The following is a 17,535-nucleotide window of genomic DNA, read 5'->3' as shown; positions in this document are numbered from 1 at the left end:
TCAAGGTATTTAAATCCTAGTTTAAAGCCAACACAAGCAACCTACAAACAGAAGCCTATATCGTACAGTTAGCCTGTATTATGTTCATAAATGCATTTATCGTCCCAGAAGAACTTTGAAGCTGGATTTACTTTGGCAAGGATAAGAAATGATAAGGCAAATGGTTTAAGCTGCTGTGTGAAAAGACAGGACAGTAAGGAAAGCTGACTGGTAGCACTCAACTCCAAGAAAATAAAAGCAGAAACGGTGGTATTCAAGTGAGAGAGGAAATTCTTGAAGAACTTCTGCAAAACTAGCTTATGTAGCTGCTTGCTCCCCTCTAAATAAAATGAAAGAAAATTGTAAGTAGTACAGTGGAAAAAAATACTTATATAAGATGCTCTTGGGTATCTCAGGATGTCACATAGCTCAGCTCAAACAAGAAAACAACTTCCACCCCTCACCCCCAAAATGACACATGCATGTCCTGGAATAAAGCCCACCTTCCATAAACTTGCTTTTTTTATTTGCTTCACCTGACACTGAAAATAAAATCAGGTCAGACGCAGCTGAGAATTTTGTAATTTTTTTTTTGTTTGTTGTGTTCTCTGTGTGTGTGCGTGAATTAAACACACACACATACACACTTGTCTCCAGTGTCTCAAAATGTTGTACCTTTTACATTTCTCTCAAAAGAAGAGGCACAACAGTTTGTTTGTTCCACTTGCAAGTAAGATGTATTTAGCACAACTGTGATAATAGATATGTACAGGTAAGTATTCAAATATTTCCCACAGACAGAAAGCCACACCATGACAGCCTGTATTCATTCTACTTCCCTCCCGGCTTTCCCCCTTGCACCCAATCAAGATACAGAAAAGACAGTGCTCCCAGCAGATAACCATTAAAATGATTAGATAAATATTTAATAGCACAGACTTCCTGATACTATTTTTGGATTTGTGCAAGGAAAGAGCAAATCCCAATTTGCATTTCACAAACAGAATAACTATCTTCCAAACACACAGCTCAGCACACATGCAGAGGCTTAGAATATGAAACTACTTTGCTTGAAAGTCAGACTTCTGTCTGAAATTCAAAAACTTTCATGCCCAATACAATTCTTACTTGCTAAAAATAAGATGCTGTTAAAGTAAACAAGATACTCAGTGCATGCTCTAATCATCATATTAAAAATACACAAACCTGTATGAAATATAACAGTGCTTTTCTTGTAGCCAGAAGGCAGACGAATGTTTCGGAGCAATCCCTTTGCTGTCAGCCTTATGCGCATGTTGGATAAGGAAAATTTCGGGGACCATAACATGTCTTCAGTGCAGTTGGAAGATAAACAAGCAAGAAATAGCCTCCATGTACCGTCACATACTATGTTTTTAAATCACTACTGGCAGAAGTGAGCAATTCTTGCTAAAGAAAACAGGCTTGAAGAAATAATCAGGTCTCCATTCCTTTGCTGTTACTCCTTATGCACAGACAAGCAAAAAATCAGTAAAAGCAGATATCCACAATGTAAATGCTGCTGGCAGCTTCTCCTCACCAGATGTTCTGGAAACAAAGCTTGTCCTCAGAATAAAACCGACTTAGTGATTTCGAAAACCAGCAGCCTCTGAATTGCATCACAGTACCAATGCTCAATCTGCTATGGGACTCTGTGAGCTGGGAACTGGAAAAGGAGAAATGGGAGGAGGAGGATGAGGAGGGAGGAGGAGGAAGTGGGTGGTCTCACCAGCTGAATATATCATCCGGCAATGTCACAGTCCATGTAATTTTTCTTTGGAAACTGTAAGGAACATTATTTGAATATTCCTGGAGGCATAGTTCAGCTTTGCTCTCCAAAAATCTTCACAGGGTGCACTTTTTAAAACTGTTTCTTTCAATCAAATATTATGTCCACATTTAAAGTACTAACAAATTCAAAGACACATGTATTCTCTAAGAACAATTCACTATTTGAGAGCTGCTTAAGGGAAATTCTGCTTAGCTTGGCAGCTCAACACTGCAGATGCTTCCATTTATCATCAGAGGAGAAGGACTCAGGCACTAATTCACATTAAAGCAGTTCTCTGCCAGCTCGGTTTTGAAGGCACCCAAACACTGAGGCTTAAATAAGCAGTGTTGGAGGAATTCTTACAAAATAGATGTACTTCCCATATTTGATTAGCCCTCATATAAAAAGTTTCCTCTTACTATTTAACAAGTTCAAAAGTTTTGCATATACTTTGTTGAAGTCCACTGCCATTAGCAAAAATTAAATTAAAAATAAATTTATAAAATAAAGGAGTAACTGTTTTACATATTAGAAAATGTCACATTTTTTACCTGCGACCATGAGTAGACACACATGCACTGGCCACGTTCCTGTGCAAAAAGAAACCTTTCACTATTTTTCCTGAGGTCAGCAGCTGCCTTACCAGGCAGCCTCTGCAGCAGGGACCACCCAAGTACTCTCAGCCAGAGGTGGAGACAAGACAGTGGCAGCTCATACTTTTTTGGCGTTGTTTGAAGAGCTGGCCTCCACAGACTTTGTTACTCTTTAGAGACAAGAAAATTAGGGACTTTTCCATTGATTCTGCACTTCTACCATTTCAGCAAACCCCAGTCAATGTTCCCTAACATCTATACCTTTGAACAGTTTTTCCACTTCCAGAACAATTAACTCAGCTTAGTCTGAAGCAGGTATAAGCCAAATCAAATATCACAGTGACAGGTCTCATTTCAGCAGTGCCTTACCTGTCCTCTGTTTACCTCCTTACCTTACAAATCTAACTTTTATATTTTAATAGCATGTCTTACTTGCTCAAGATGCACTTTAAATTTATAGAGCTTATTTTCCACATCAGCTAGAACTAAAAATAGCATGTTGCTGCTGTATCTGGGTATCTCTGAGATCACGCAGAGCCCGGTACAGTGACAGTGAAGCAGATGCTCACTGTATGTAGAGCAGAAGTGCTGCAGCACAGCACCCAGAGAGACCCATCAAGGCAACCTCCACAGCAGACTGTGTGAGAATACACCAGCATGTTTTCAAAGCAGGTACCAAAATATTTATTTCCCAGCACACTGATGAAACACCAACTCTGAAGTACTATAATACATCTTCGGTCCACACGAAACCATTCAAAATAAGTACAAAGACAGTTTTTTTTGACTGTCTTTGAGAAAATCCTTTGACAAAATCAGGTTTTTTTGTTTGGTTCCCAGGGCAGCCTCTGCACACAGCAGGGCATGCATGTCATTACTGCTATAAAACCCCATCTATTCCTTCTAGTCTGAAGAGCTTTGGCACAAGCAATGTGTGTTCATCTATCTTTCCAACAGCCTGCAGTTCCAGACTCTTTCCTCATCCAATAGTATTATCAAAGACATTGCCCCTTTCTGGGCTGCATTATTATGATGCTTGAAAACCCCACTGAGCAGTAAACCAGAAGGCTTGTTACAGCACAGTTCAGTAGACTTGTGTATTCACACATGCACAGTTTCATTAGCACATCTCATCAAATATTAGATCATTACTGTCAAATCCTTTCTTAATTAAGGCATTTTGAGATTTTTGCTAGGCATACAGCCAGTCTTCAGACATCATTTAGCACCCTGCCACACCAAGTTTTACCCTTTTGCCAGGGCACCCCCAGAAGAACTCCCTTTTATTTCCCTCCTATTCCCACATTCCTCCAAGGGAGAAACTGCCCTATGTAGTAAATGTTTTCTCACCTTCCCAATCTGATGCTCTCAAAAAGGTGGAAACAATCCAATCAGGCTAAAAAAAAACCCCAAACCACTGCAAACCAACACAACACATCCAAAAAACAACCCACCACTTCTCCCCATCCTTGCATCAGTGCTTAGGAGAAAGGTAAAGAACTCCTCATTGGCTGTAAAACCAGAGAAGATGGAACACCCTGCTGAAACCTCCTAGGAATATGAGGTAGAACAAAGAATCTTACAGGAAAAACATGATGTAATGAACCAGTTTGGAAACTGCAGAAGGAATGAATCACCAAACAAAATATGAGCAGACCAAAGCTCTATATGAACATCAAAATCCTTTTAGGAAAGACCAAAACTACTTTTACAGAGATACACAAATAATACTTATACTACCTCTTCTTTCCTGCTCTTTGTTTGGGTGAAAATAGGCCATGAAGAAACAGATACATCACACTACTTGTAAAAAACCTTCTAATCTGACAAAAATGCCTTTCCAGCCTCTAGAGTTTTAATTCTATTAAACCCCAGAAACCTGAAACAAGTCTGTGTTATTCAGAAGCAGACCTGACAGCACAAATAAAGAGCAATGGATGCATGTCTCATCTAGTGCCATCTAGTACCCCGTGCTCTGAGTGCTTTGACAGCAGCCAGCAAGAGCACTGCCCATGCCAGTCTGAACAACTCCCAGGCAAGATTCAACTTGCAGAGAGGCTCCTCCAATAATCTTTCTAGAGCTCAGTGTCACACCACAGCACAGCCCCACTGTCGTGGCCATGCATGTGCCAGCATGGTTTCCTTGGCTCAGGAAAACAGCACCTTCCACTCCTGTCTGCACTCCCATGAAAGTCATCTAGGGCCTCGTGATGCCAGACTACAAAGCCAGGGTGTAATCCATGGGATCTTAACAGAGCATGCCAGCAGCGTGCACTGTCTACATTTCATGCATAATATGAGGATCACAGACAGGTCTTTCTCTTTCTTGACATTAGAGAAGGGTGACAGAAAACAGCACCAGAAAAGAGCAGAATAAAATAGAAAGCAATACACAAAGGACAAGACGGATTTTATTTGCTAGCATCTTACTGCTGGCTTCCCTCTGACTCCAAGGGCACAACTTGTGATCAACATGGACAAAGGGGCTCTATCCTGTTATGACCCTGTAATTCAGTCTGGGTTGCTAAATGCATCAGTACCTGATGACACCATCAGATTGATGGAGGGGCCACACCTATTTTAACCCCAGCAGATTTAGTATATCTGCCATTCCTGGGAAAATTAGCAACATGAAAAAAAAGAAGCAAAGCGCACTGGCATGCATAGGCTCTCAATTCAGCCTCACGAGGCCTGCAATTCTGCTGCCCCTTTCCCTCTCTCCTCATCCAACAATCTCTAAAAATGCCATTGGAACACAGTTAAGTGTCTCACTGTATAAAGGTCTAAATCAGGAGCTAGATATTTAGATCCAAGAAGTCCATGTAAAGGACACTTGGCTCCATGTCACAAGACGGCAAGAGCAGTGCAGAGCAGATGGATTTTACTGGCATGCTTTACTTCAGGAAGAACTGAAGGGTAATTGCTTATGCAAAGAGAGATGCAAAAAGCAGGAACCTGCTAAGAGCCAAAGGGTCATCTGTGTCCTCATTTTTATTTCTGGAAAATGACTGCTCCCACTCCACTCTCCTGTGATCTGCTTGCTCTAGCCAGTGCTCCACTTTGAAAAGCTAATCGTCCTGTAGGCAACAGTACCTGCTGCCACAATGAATGCAAACTGCAGCTTCAAGACTAATTTTAAGCTCAAATCCTCTCCTGGAAAAAAAAAAAGGAAATATCTTCCTTCCTCAGAGCAGGAACTAAAATCCTAAATAATTTATGTTTCTTCTTTCTGTATACAGAAGCTTTTAATCATTATAAATTCAGCAGCCTGTCAAACTGAAGGTGATGCTGCAGTGGAATCCCAAGCAAACTGACACAGGAATCAGGCTGATCTGTGTCTCCCACATGCAACAGTGGTATTTAAATTATCTCCACTCTTCTATAATTGAGAATAGCCACAAAACACTACAAGAATAATTTCACTTTTAACTTCTGATTTAAGGGAAGTGCATTTGCAGGATATCCCTTTCAAAATGGCATTTTGGTTAGACTTCCTCAGTCAAAATCCTACAGAGCTACTACTCTACAACACTGTACAATACCACTAATGTTAGAGTAAAATGCCCTAAAATTTGAAATAAAATGCCCTTCAATGATCTGGCCAGATGTGAAAAAAATTCGCAACCACCTCTTAGCTGCCATTCAGAAATAGGGTAGGTGTATGCTTAAGTTCTTGTGAGCTCAAGCCTCAAGCAACACAAGAAAAATAAATGCTTTAACTAGACCCACAGCCTACAGATCTATTAATTATTTATTTACACAATACTGATTTATATTCCCCATGCACGTGTATTTCACCCATGGCCTCACAACAATACCCAGAGAGCCTCTAAGAAAGAGCAGTATTGTAAATAAAGTCAATTTGGCATGTATATGTCCTAAGACATGACAGTGGTTTATCTGGACAGCACAAAGCACATTCAAGATAACTCATTGTCTTTTGCTCACCTGTGTGGGCTCTGTACACCCTCCCTCACTGCAGACATGCAGAAAAAAGGCAGATGTACAAGTTGTTTAACCATCTTTGTCACAAGGCCATGAGTTTCACATTTCTGGGACAGCTCAATGATCTCTCAAGTATTATGTCCACTTAAGCCCCTAACAGGGTCCAACGAACTCCAGCTCCCAACATGGGAATTTTCTCTATCACTTGGACTGAGCTGATGCACTCTGTAGATATCCCTTTCAGCTGCCCTCTCTACTCACACAGAGGCTGGCCTATCCAGTATTTAGACAAGTGTGAGAAAACCAAAGCTCTGTGCTGCTCTCCTGTGTGGCTTGTTATTGTGAAACATCAAAATAAATACCAGGGAAGAGAACCACAGACATTCCTCCCCACAACAGAATAAATACCACAGAAATAAACTACAAACATTCCTGCTGCAGAAAGCCTGCATACTTCTGCATCACCACTTGTTTGGGGTATGGATGTGTGGAGCTGGAGAGCAAGGTTCTCACAGAAGTTTGGAACTAAACTAAATAATAACAAAGAACTCTGAAATATCTAACCTGTAACCCACAAAACAGGTCCTTATTTAAAAACATTAACAGACGAAACAGACCTGGTATTGTGAAAACCATTTTGGTTGGGCTACAAAAGGCCTTAATGAATGATCACCTGTCACGAGAGCAAAACTGATAAAACCCCTACCAAGTCCTCATTGCTGGAGTTTTAAATATAATCCCAACATTTTCAGTCCATCAATCTCACAAACTGCCCACACAATACTACTACCACTTAAATTAGATGGCTCATACATTATTGAAGGCACAGGGAACAGTGCTGCTAGCACCCAACAACAGACAACCTTCCCAAATGGCTAACTTTCAGAAGATCAAGTTTGAGAAGAACACAAGGAACATGAATGCAAATACACTGATGGACTCAGCTGAAGGGACCAAATCTGGTATATGTTAATATAGTGTTGTCATGTACCTCTGGCTTTTTTGCATCCTATTGCCTATTGTAACAAACACACTATATCAGGAAAACACTATTTCTTTAAATATAAACAATCAAACCAAAAAACCCCACCCAAAACAGATTACTTCAGCATTCTCCGATTATCAAAACCAGCCATTCCACTTTGAAGACTTCTGGAGCATTCTGGTTCTCACCCAAGAAATTAAATCCTTAGATCCAGTTGTTGTACTATATTTAGTAACAGTGAAAAAATCTGGCCAAGAAGGCAACAGCTATTGTGTTTCAAAGATTATTTCAGGTTTATAGACATTCCTTTAACTCTTCAAAATAAATATCATTATATGTCCCCAATGAATACAATCATTAAAAAACTCCAATTCATACATTTAGATTATATGTATTTATTTATATAGAAATGGCAAAACAAATGCCAGCTTTCATAGCTAGTTCACATGCAGCAGCTACTCTACTTAGCTTTGCTGTCTGTTTATAAGAGCATTAGCCTGAGGGTATTCTAAGGTTAGATCACGAGACAATTGAGTCATTCAGATAGTCCTCATAGTTCACATGAATGAAAAAAACATCTAAAAAAGACTATAGCCAGCTTTCTATTGCAGCTAGGAAGGCAACAAAATTGTGCAGCCACAGTAAAATATCTGCAAAAAGAGGTTTAAGCCTGATGTCTGTTGCTTTTCAAGGGATAAAGGGAAAATATTAATTTGCATTGTTCAACTCCCAGAATTTCCAGTGTGTAAAACATTAACTGTTTTAAATGAATACAGAATACAATCTTGTACTAATCTGGTCCCCACAAAACATACAAAGCTGTTTCAAGTTCTTCTTCAGGATTTCCTGGCTTTTCTTGTGGAAATAGGGACAGAGACAGAAAAACTGATGAACCCAACTTATTTACAAATGCTGAAGCTCTTAACACCAGAGACTGAGAATCCAGAGTATCCAGTGCTTCTGTATTAAAATTCCCACTTAGAGCTAGTCAGAAGTCCCATTTCTGTAATGTAGAAGACTTGCACCTCTTGGCTGCCAGGGCATGTTATGTTCACATACATATCAAGGCCTTTTCAAGTCTCCAAGCAACACCACTGCCTGCACAGATTCTTCTACACTTGCAAAAACTCTTACAAGCAAATACACACCACTCTCCAATCAATAACAAACCCCTAAAGATCTTCTAATCAGATACAAAAGGAGAAACAGAGCCCTAATGAGTTACTTGAGCAGATATCCCTCATCAGTTAGGGTAATTTCCCGTACATTGCTGAATGCCAGTCAACTGAAGACCTAATTAGCTGGCACTCAAAACCATGTGCATCACACCTCAGAACAGTCTTCCCAATTTTTAAGAAAAATACACATTTTGACACAGTATAACATATAATTTTGAAATATTAAGTCTTGTTTGTTGTTGACAAATCACAATCAGAGTGTGATAAACATCAATCCTTGTTTTTCAGACCTGGAAAGTGCAAGTATTTTGAGAGTAACCTTTTCTATCAAAAAATCTACAACATAAGAACTGCTTCCTCTCAAGTTTCAACAGGGATGACTAAGAGCATGAAAGAAAGGGGTGTAAACTGAACCTTAAAGCATGCCTCCAACTTTTGTCTGAACCAGAGTATTTTGTTAGTATTTTGTCAGTATAAGGGTTTGAGTGAAGAGTCAGACCCCACCTTTAACAACCTGTTCCAAGGGACAACTTCTTAGACTGTTACATTTATACATTATTCTTTCATTTGAGCTTGATCTGCACTATTACTCACTGCTACAATAAGCCCCCTGACTTAATTTATTCCCTCTCTCAGTGTTATATTTTCTCACAAACAGCCGAACTAAAACAAACATCCTTTCTTTAAGATAGTAAGAAAACAGAACACCATGGTGGAGCATGTACCATTTTTTGATAAAAGCTTCTTTGATTTTCATGGCTTCTACAGCCTTTAGTAACCAATTCTATGCTGCAAACTCCATCGCAGTGCTAAAAGATACAACATAAATCACACTGTTTATATTGAATAACACTTTACAGGTGTATCCATCAGTTGTTCTTGCTGTTATCCTGACAATGGTCTTATCCTGCACATGTAAGTCTAACTTGTCATCCATAATACACCACAGATCCCTTTCAGGGTCATGGAAAAACAGGATAAGCCAAATATTCACATGCTTTATTCCCAAAGTGATTGCTTTACCTTTGGAACTGCCAAACAGGATATTTGTTTTTGCTTGACTTACATGGGTTCAGAGATTACTGCGCTGTAACTTAACGTTTGGCCAGTAACAGAGACCTGAGATGTGAATACCCACTGCCTCCACACACACTGCACTGTAATATACTACAGAGGGATTAGACACAGCCAGCTTTTTCTACAGGGAAGCTGAAATAAAAAGGAAACAGCACTTACTTTATGCATTTTTAGAGGCAGTTTTGCATATAGTTCAAAATTCCATCTCATAAGAGACAACATTTTTATTCATATTTACCTTAAGACATTACAGCAAGTGCACATAAACATCATTACTTGAAGTTAGAAAGTTAAGAAGTATAATAAAACATTCCCAAGAACTTAATTCTGCCTTAGCTTTAAAGCCAGTGCTGAAGAAATACACCATAGAACTTGTAGAATTTATCTAATGCACTGAACATCACCCATGAAAAATACAGAATTCAGAAAAAGAAGCCTTGTGAATGTTTTAACACAAACAAGAAACAAACTGTTGCAAACAGGCAAGTCTGTCCAGTTTTACAGGCACACTAACAGTATGTTGTTGCTTGCTTCATCAAGCAGACTCTGGCTGTGCATCATTGCTGTAAATGAATGGAAAATGGAGAAACACCACCAACATTAAGGGAACAGAAGTGTATCTAGAAAAACCTGCTATTTTTTCATCCGTGAAGAAATGTGAAAGGCAGCATGAACAACTGAGCTAGACACTTACTTATACCTTAATATCAGAATTCTGATATTAAGAGTTAATATTTTAACTCTTGGTTAAGAGTTAATAAATTACCAGAATTCTGCTGTAACAAATTAGTCCTGGGCACATGGGTGGGAAATAGAAGTGACGTTGGAACTTCTGACTGGATAAGGCTAAAAACTGTAGACTTAACTACGGCACTGAAATAAAAGAACAAAAGCTTTATACTAGCTGTAGTCATTAGAACAAAGCTTCACTGTAATATCAAAGCCAAAAGAAAAAAAAAAAAAAGAAGATACTGGGCCTCATTCTACATGGTACTGGCTGGCATTATTTCAGTTCATTTCAAAAAAGATCATTTGTCTTTTCTTAAAATGTAAGACATTGTACTGCAGAATATCCAAGCAGTCACACAGTATTTTTATTCTGTAAGAACTATCTGCAACTGTAAGGATGGAAAAAAGCCTCTTAAAAGTGCAAAATACTCCACCAGACAGCTCTGCATTCATAAATGGGATATTATACTAATTCTCTGTACAAATTAGAAATGTATTAAGCTGAATGTCTAACATCTCCAGTTTTGGAAACTGATTCAGTACAGTAAGCAATTCAGGTTTGTTAAAACAAACTGAAATACCGCCATTTTATAGGCATAAGTATGAGTAAAGAGAATTTATTAAAATATTGCTAAGTATTACTGTCAATTTGGAGTTTGGCTGTGTTTTTCAAATCCAACACTTCAAAGTTATGTAGCTACACTTTTCTTTAGGTCAGAAAAGATGAATCATAAGCAAAAGTCTACTAAACCAGTAAAAAGGGGAGAGAACACTTTCTGAAAAGCAGAAAGAAAGGGCACATTGAATTTTGAGGGAAATAAAGTTATATTTTGAGACTACTGTAAGCAAGGGTAAGAGAAATTTACTTTTCTAGTTTCTAGTCCAGACACGGATTTTATTGCTTATTAGGAGTTTCCTCAATTGAGCTGATGAATGTTGCTAGCTTAATCATGCCCTACGTCCTTATACAACAGACTAGGTTTGAGTGTTTGAGCTCTTGAAACTCAGTGTCAGGCTTTACCTAAACTAACATTAGTTCAGTCAAATATCATTAAAAGCAACAAACAGAGCAAACTTTGGGCAAAGTCTGACAGAAGCCCTGACTCTTAACAGAAGATATTGAAGTACTCAGCCACAATTAATATGAATATATTTGACACCCAAGAGAGGAAAAGACAAAAGTATTAAATGCATGTTATGACTACAGGAAATGTAAAAAATACTGCCACAGTTCCAGAGTTACAGGTCAGAACTGATTTGCCCAGTAATTTCAGACTCAAACTTACAACATCTGCTTGGCTACAGCCCCTCTTTCAGAAAGACATCTGCTATTCACTCAGGGGACACAGGGCTTTCCGGTGATCTTCAGTCTCTTTCAAAAAGGGCTTTTCAATGAGTAATTAATTACAAGTAGCTTTTAATTCAACAAACACACACTGATTCTCGGGAAGCTAATTTAGACTGCCAACTCTCTTGAAAAGACCTGGAAACTGCTGCAAGTAGAAGCATCATCTGAAGACTTTTCAGTCTCTTGGCAGACAGAAATTGGCACCAGGTGTCCTGACTGGCGCAAACACCAAAAACAAACCCAATATGAAGTCCTTAAAACTCTGCCAGATTTTGAAACGCCATCTGCCATTTAATCAGCTGCGATTTGTCCCTCTGCCACATGAGCAGACACTCACATCAACATGCTCTGATAACTTCAACTTCTTACACAAACATAGCCTACAGTGATACACAAAGGCAGCTCACACCGACAGGTGATCTACAATGAACATACCAGAAATGTAAGGTTATGTGGGATTCTTCTATTTGTTTGGTTTTGGGGTTTTTTTAATGCTGCAACACACAGGTTCATTCAGTACTTACTTTGGCTAAAAAGTAAAAAATACATCCAAATTTAATTTCCTTTTTCTTTTTTTTTTTTGCATACTGTTTAAACCTCCTTAGATTTCACTGGAAACAGAAGAAACAGAACAGACTGTATAGCCTAAGCTGGGTAGCCAGAAGACAGGAAGGAGACAAAACCCAGGAAAATAGGCTTTTTTTCCATATTCCTTGAAATTAGAGTCAGTGATAGTTTACAGAATTATCCATTATGCATCTGTTCTTTCCAGAAAAAAAAAACAACACACTAATATAATGTATAAACTTAATTTGAGTTGCACCACAGAAAATATAAAATGCACTCAGAAAACTCACCAGGACCCAAACAAGATAGGCTTTGGTGTGCATTTCTTCCAGGAGTACCTTCAGAAAGGAAACAAACAAAACCAAAAAATTATACTTCAAGCCAGTAAGGGGCAGTAGGGCTGCCTTTTTTTAAGATTCAAGATTCTTTCCACATAAGCTCCTCCAACTTTGCAATTTCAGCTTCTTTCTTCTGATGGCATGATCTACAGCAAGATTTAGCATTATAAGAAACTGTTTGGGAAATGTAGGATGCATTCCCAATTACAATTATCCCATTACAATTACTATATTTCATTTAAGTCAGGTAGCACTGTTTCACTTTACTCATTCAAAGAGGACCGCAGAAAACGAAAAACTATTGTCTATACTGGTATTAGAGCATTTTTTTTCCTTCTGTATGCTACAGTTATGTTATTTGCATAGAACAGCAATAAATTACCAACATTCTCAAATGTGCTAACAATCAAGTTAGACATAAATGACAGCACTGAGAAAGTTACCCCACCCTTACTGTATTACTTAAAAGTTACGTGAAAATTGACCTACAAACTTTATTATTTTGAAGGATATTGAATGAAAGCAATCTTTTGGACTGCTAGGTGTAAGTGCAAAAGTCATGTGCAGAAGTTCATAAAAGCTCTTTTGACAACACCTTTCTGCAGGCTTTAGGAATAGTGTGGATCCTATGGCACAGGTTTCCTCAGGAAACAAGCTGCCTGGTATCACCACTGTACTTGTTTCCCCCCACCTCAGCCTTTCAAATAGAGCTTTGCTCCCAAACTGAAAATTTGGTCTTACAAACCTTGTCCTAAGGTTTTTATCTGTTCTTTTGATTCACTCTAGCAGAAATAACTAATTTTAATTCAAAGTTAAAGGTAAAAAAAACATCTGATACAGAAACATAAAGTGGAGTAAATATCCTCAGCAGCCAGGGCTGATCAGCATGCTGTTGCAAGAATCTTGCTTAAATTAAACACAAACTTGGCAAAATCCAGTCTACACTGTGTCTTGCAAGCATGCAACCTTATAATCAGGTGACAGAACATCATTTAACACACAGATTAATTGTGCTGTATTTTTAGTCCTTATGGGATGCAAGTTTCAAGCAGACAGTAGTAGACAATGAATATCTCTAAAGCAAATAGGTAAGGAACAGAACCTTGCAGAGCCAGTGTCCAGTCTGGTGAACTGCAAAGAAAATGAGTCAACTATCCCAATTATTCTGAAATCATAAACATAGCTGCTCCTCCTCAAGCCAGAGAGATCCAAGAAAAAGTGAAAAATTGACTACCCAACAGCTGATTACCTCTAGTCTCACCAACTTTCCTTGCTAAGTGTAGAGGCCCAGATGATTTTGGTGTGCACTGGTTCAGTGAAGCAGACCTGGCCTTGGCTCCTAAAAGTAAAAGCTCAGATTAACTTTAAAGTAGAAATATTTAAAATTTTAAAGTAATTAAAGACATATCTTACATTTTCACATTTAAGTACAAGATGAACAAATCTATTCAAACTCAAAAAGAGAAACCTAGACTGTTTAGGCTGTATTTAAACTTAGCTCTGCTCTGCCAGAACTCACCTTGGAGGAAATAAAAAGATAATTTAAAAAGCCTTCTAAGCAGGAGAAAACATTAGTAAGGATTTCCTTTTAGCACTAAGATCAAGTTACTGAAGTCTCAAAACAGCAGCAAATACAATGCAGCTAAGGAAACACTGGCTGAAAGAGACCTCCAGAGGGCAGATAGCAACACTCCCATTCAGAGCAGGGTCACCATTAAGATGAGATCAGCTGACCATGCTTTTGTCTAGATGGGCCTTGCAAACCTCCTGGAAGGGTGGTTCTACAGCACCACTGGGCAAGGATGCATCTCCCACTCTACAATTTGCAAGCACTTCTGATTGCTGCATGATCTGGTGCTACTGAGAAGAGTTTGGCAGCATGACCTTTATAGCTGTCCTTTTCAAGTTACTAACTGCACAGGCTCAACTCCCTCAACCTCTTCTCACTGGACAGAGACCCCACCCATCTTCTTAAGCATCCACTGGGTCTGGAAAGAACCCAAAACACAACACCAGAGTCCAGGTAATGCTGATCTGAAGGGGAATACCAGCTTCCTTTGGCCACACTGCTCCTGCAGGTGCTCAAGACACACTGCCAGGTCACTGAAGATGATGAGCTATGCATAGCTGGGCTGCATGTGCTGGACCCCAACAGAAAGCATCAGCCTGTCAGAAAGCCATATGATTCGTGTTTGTTTCAAAGTGACTTATAATTTGTGGCCAATTCTGTTTCTTTTCACTGTTTACTGTTTTAAAGCATGTCATTACAGCGAGATATTTGGCTGGCATCTCTTATTCATTCTCCATTATGTCAGATACCAGCTTAAAATTTAAGTCTAATGCAGGAGTACAGCATTTAATTAGGTTTTATCCAATTACAATAACGAGTTCACCACAAAGATGGTCAGAAACAAGCTGATTACAGCTAGGACTTAGGAAAGAGACACAGCAAGCTTGTTTATCTGCTCCCCTTATGTCTTTAATTTTGGTCAGAGAATGACTTGTCAACCGCTGTTTGTGGCCTGAGTGGAAGTTGCACTGTTGGCCAATCAAGAGTTCCTAGCTCGAACCAAAATAGGAACCTGAACAATGCTTAATACAAAGTTGGGAAGTACAAGTAATATTTCTTTTAGCACAAGGTGATAAAACACAAGTAATTGTCTCGTCTCCATTAAATCTTCTAATTCAGCCCAAGAAGAATATCAAGAAAAAGCAACATGAACATCTAAGTTTCTGTAACTCTTCCCTTCAAAAGATGGGACAGTGTCACTGATCTACAGAAGAAGATACATTTTAACAATATCTTATTCAAAAATATATCCCCATTCCCCAAGACCCTGACGGTCCTGAAACGGGTGAAGATAATACAAAGTCTGCATAAAGACAAGAACAACCAAACACTCAGGATAAATTCAGGTGTGTCTGTTCTGCAGATTACCAGCAGTGGTAAACTCTTTAAAACAACACAAACCCCACGCAATGACACCTGCCATGTAGCAAGATGCATTTAGTCCCTTTACCATGCAAACCTGAGCTGTACCATGGCATACACCTCTTCATTTCCCTGAAATACCTCCATCAATTAATTATGTCAATACAAAGAATATTTCAGCCTTCCTATGAAGTGTTACAACACTTGAAGCACCACTGATGTGATTTTACCTCCTCTGTCTACAAACAGACTCATATACCTTTTGGAGTTGACCTCAACGAGTGCAGTCTAGGTCTTGGTAGTGCTTTCAAAGGGACAGACCCTGAAGTGCCATTCTGGCAGGCTGGTTTTGAAGGCCATTCTCCATTCCTGATGACTGTGGCACTTGCAGCTGCAAAACAGAATCACAAAGGATTTGCTCTAGGCATATATAGTTTACAGAAAATTAAATCATAAAACAAGTCAGTTTTACCAGAGACTAAACAACCTTGAAAGAGGTTTGAGTTTATGGTCACAAGAGAAACTTTTCCTTGAAAAACAAAAAATGAAATTTTGGGCAACACTGTTTCTGTTCTCTAGGAAAAAAACCGAAAATATTTCTAAAGTACAGATTGAGTAGACTTTGCTTTGGACACAAAAAAATTATGTATACTAACACGTTAAAGAGTAAGAATTCACATGGCATTTGCCAGAGACAAAAAAATTTAAGTCATTGTGGAATTGTTTGTCACAGCTTTTCTCTCTAGTCACTGAAAAACAAAAGGGTGGGGGAGGGGGAAGCTTTTATCATCTATTACCAGGTTTGCCTCAGATAAGTGCTTTAATGAGACTGGGTTTTTTTAAAGGCAATGTGAACTACATGTCTGATATTGTTCATCAAAAGATGGAGCATGCAGTCTTGAGATCATTTTATTGTCTTTAAACAGACTAGTATAAACCATGTAAGTTAACTACTTCAAAAAGATGCAATTGGCCACTAAGTATTTTCTACCACAGAAAGAGGATTTCCCTTTAACAAACAGATGCAACTGAAGCCATTGACTTTTTTTTAAAAAAAGGAAGTTGGAGCCTCTCTAAAAACACAAATGCTAAGTATTTGCCAAAAAAAATCTATGCATGAGGAGCAATTTGCATAACACATCAGCAACACAGTTATTGTGTGGGAACCTGACCCTGATCAACATTATATAATTAAAACAAATTTGTTTTAGTAAAGCACAAGGCGTGAAGCAGTCCTTAACTGTGTTTGTGAATCACTAAATTAAGGATGTTTGCTCAGAGTTCACTGCAAGGAGTTAAGAATTGCCTGCAAACTAGTGTGCTACTTCCTCTTCTCAATCAGCAGCATACCATGGTTGTACGGCTTTGCGTGTGTGAGCAGCCTTCTGGTGCAGGACTAGTTAGGGAACTGTTCTGTCCTATTAAAACTCCAGAGTCAGCTAACCAGGCTGTGTGCAAGAATTAAAAAAAACCAAAATGACCCCACAAAAACCTCCCAGGTTTACAGAGTTGGATCACTTTTGGATTCAAATTCAGAGCAGCTATTGCAATCCTGAATAAAGATGGACAGGTATGAAATTATCTTAGCCCAGTAAAGATCTGAAAACTCAACTCATTAGAAGAATTTTAATGAAGTATTGGCTGTACAAAAATGGCAGATGCAGGTCAACTGCTAGGATCAGCTTTTTAACTTTTGAAACACTATTTACTAAATATACAATTATTCTAATGCAATTAAAATCTGGAATCTTTTTTCTTAACCTCAGAGTGAAACATTTTGGTATGTTCAAAAGAATAGCATTTTCAGCTCAGCACTAAAACTGAAATTAATGTTAAAAAAAGTTTGGTTTTCAATGCTCAAACTGACTGCATACAAAATATGTTTTTATTAACAACAGCATTTCAAACCTTGTGATTTTTGAGCTTCTCAAATAAGAAGTCATTTTAGAGAAAAGAATCATAAAGTTCAAGTGCTCATTAGACAAAAAAAACAACAAGGCTAATGCTGCCACATGGAATTACCAATCCAAGGACATCCCGTAACAAAGGGCTGAGCTGATAAAGCAGCAGCTTGC

The 17,535-nt window shown here is 38.6% G+C and overlaps 1 protein-coding gene across 4 annotated transcripts in view; it reads right to left on the bottom strand.

Annotated features, from left to right (window-relative positions):
• Positions 1-17,535, bottom strand: part of MTUS1 (microtubule associated scaffold protein 1) — a 121,887-nt gene that overhangs the window by 52,205 nt on the left and 52,147 nt on the right. For 3 of the 4 annotated variants that reach the window (XM_071432282.1, XM_071432281.1, XM_071432283.1), the window contains 3 exons: positions 15,720-15,851; positions 13,778-13,867; positions 12,481-12,528 (listed from right to left, as the gene is read on the bottom strand). In XM_071432282.1, coding sequence (XP_071288383.1) covers positions 12,481-12,528; positions 13,778-13,867; positions 15,720-15,851 — 270 coding nt within the window. Of the gene's footprint in view, positions 1-1,185; positions 1,652-12,480; positions 12,529-13,777; positions 13,868-15,719; positions 15,852-17,535 lie in introns of those variants that run through there. The other variant, XM_071432285.1, reaches the window with a different exon arrangement.

This window comes from Agelaius tricolor, unplaced genomic scaffold (genome assembly GCF_023055355.1).
Source record: "Agelaius tricolor isolate 1412-34295 unplaced genomic scaffold, bAgeTri1.0.p SCAF_8, whole genome shotgun sequence".
In the NCBI taxonomy this organism is placed as follows: domain Eukaryota; kingdom Metazoa; phylum Chordata; class Aves; order Passeriformes; family Icteridae; genus Agelaius; species Agelaius tricolor.
The sequence above is the reverse complement of the archived record's forward strand: the minus strand, read 5'-3'. Positions and strand labels throughout refer to the sequence as shown.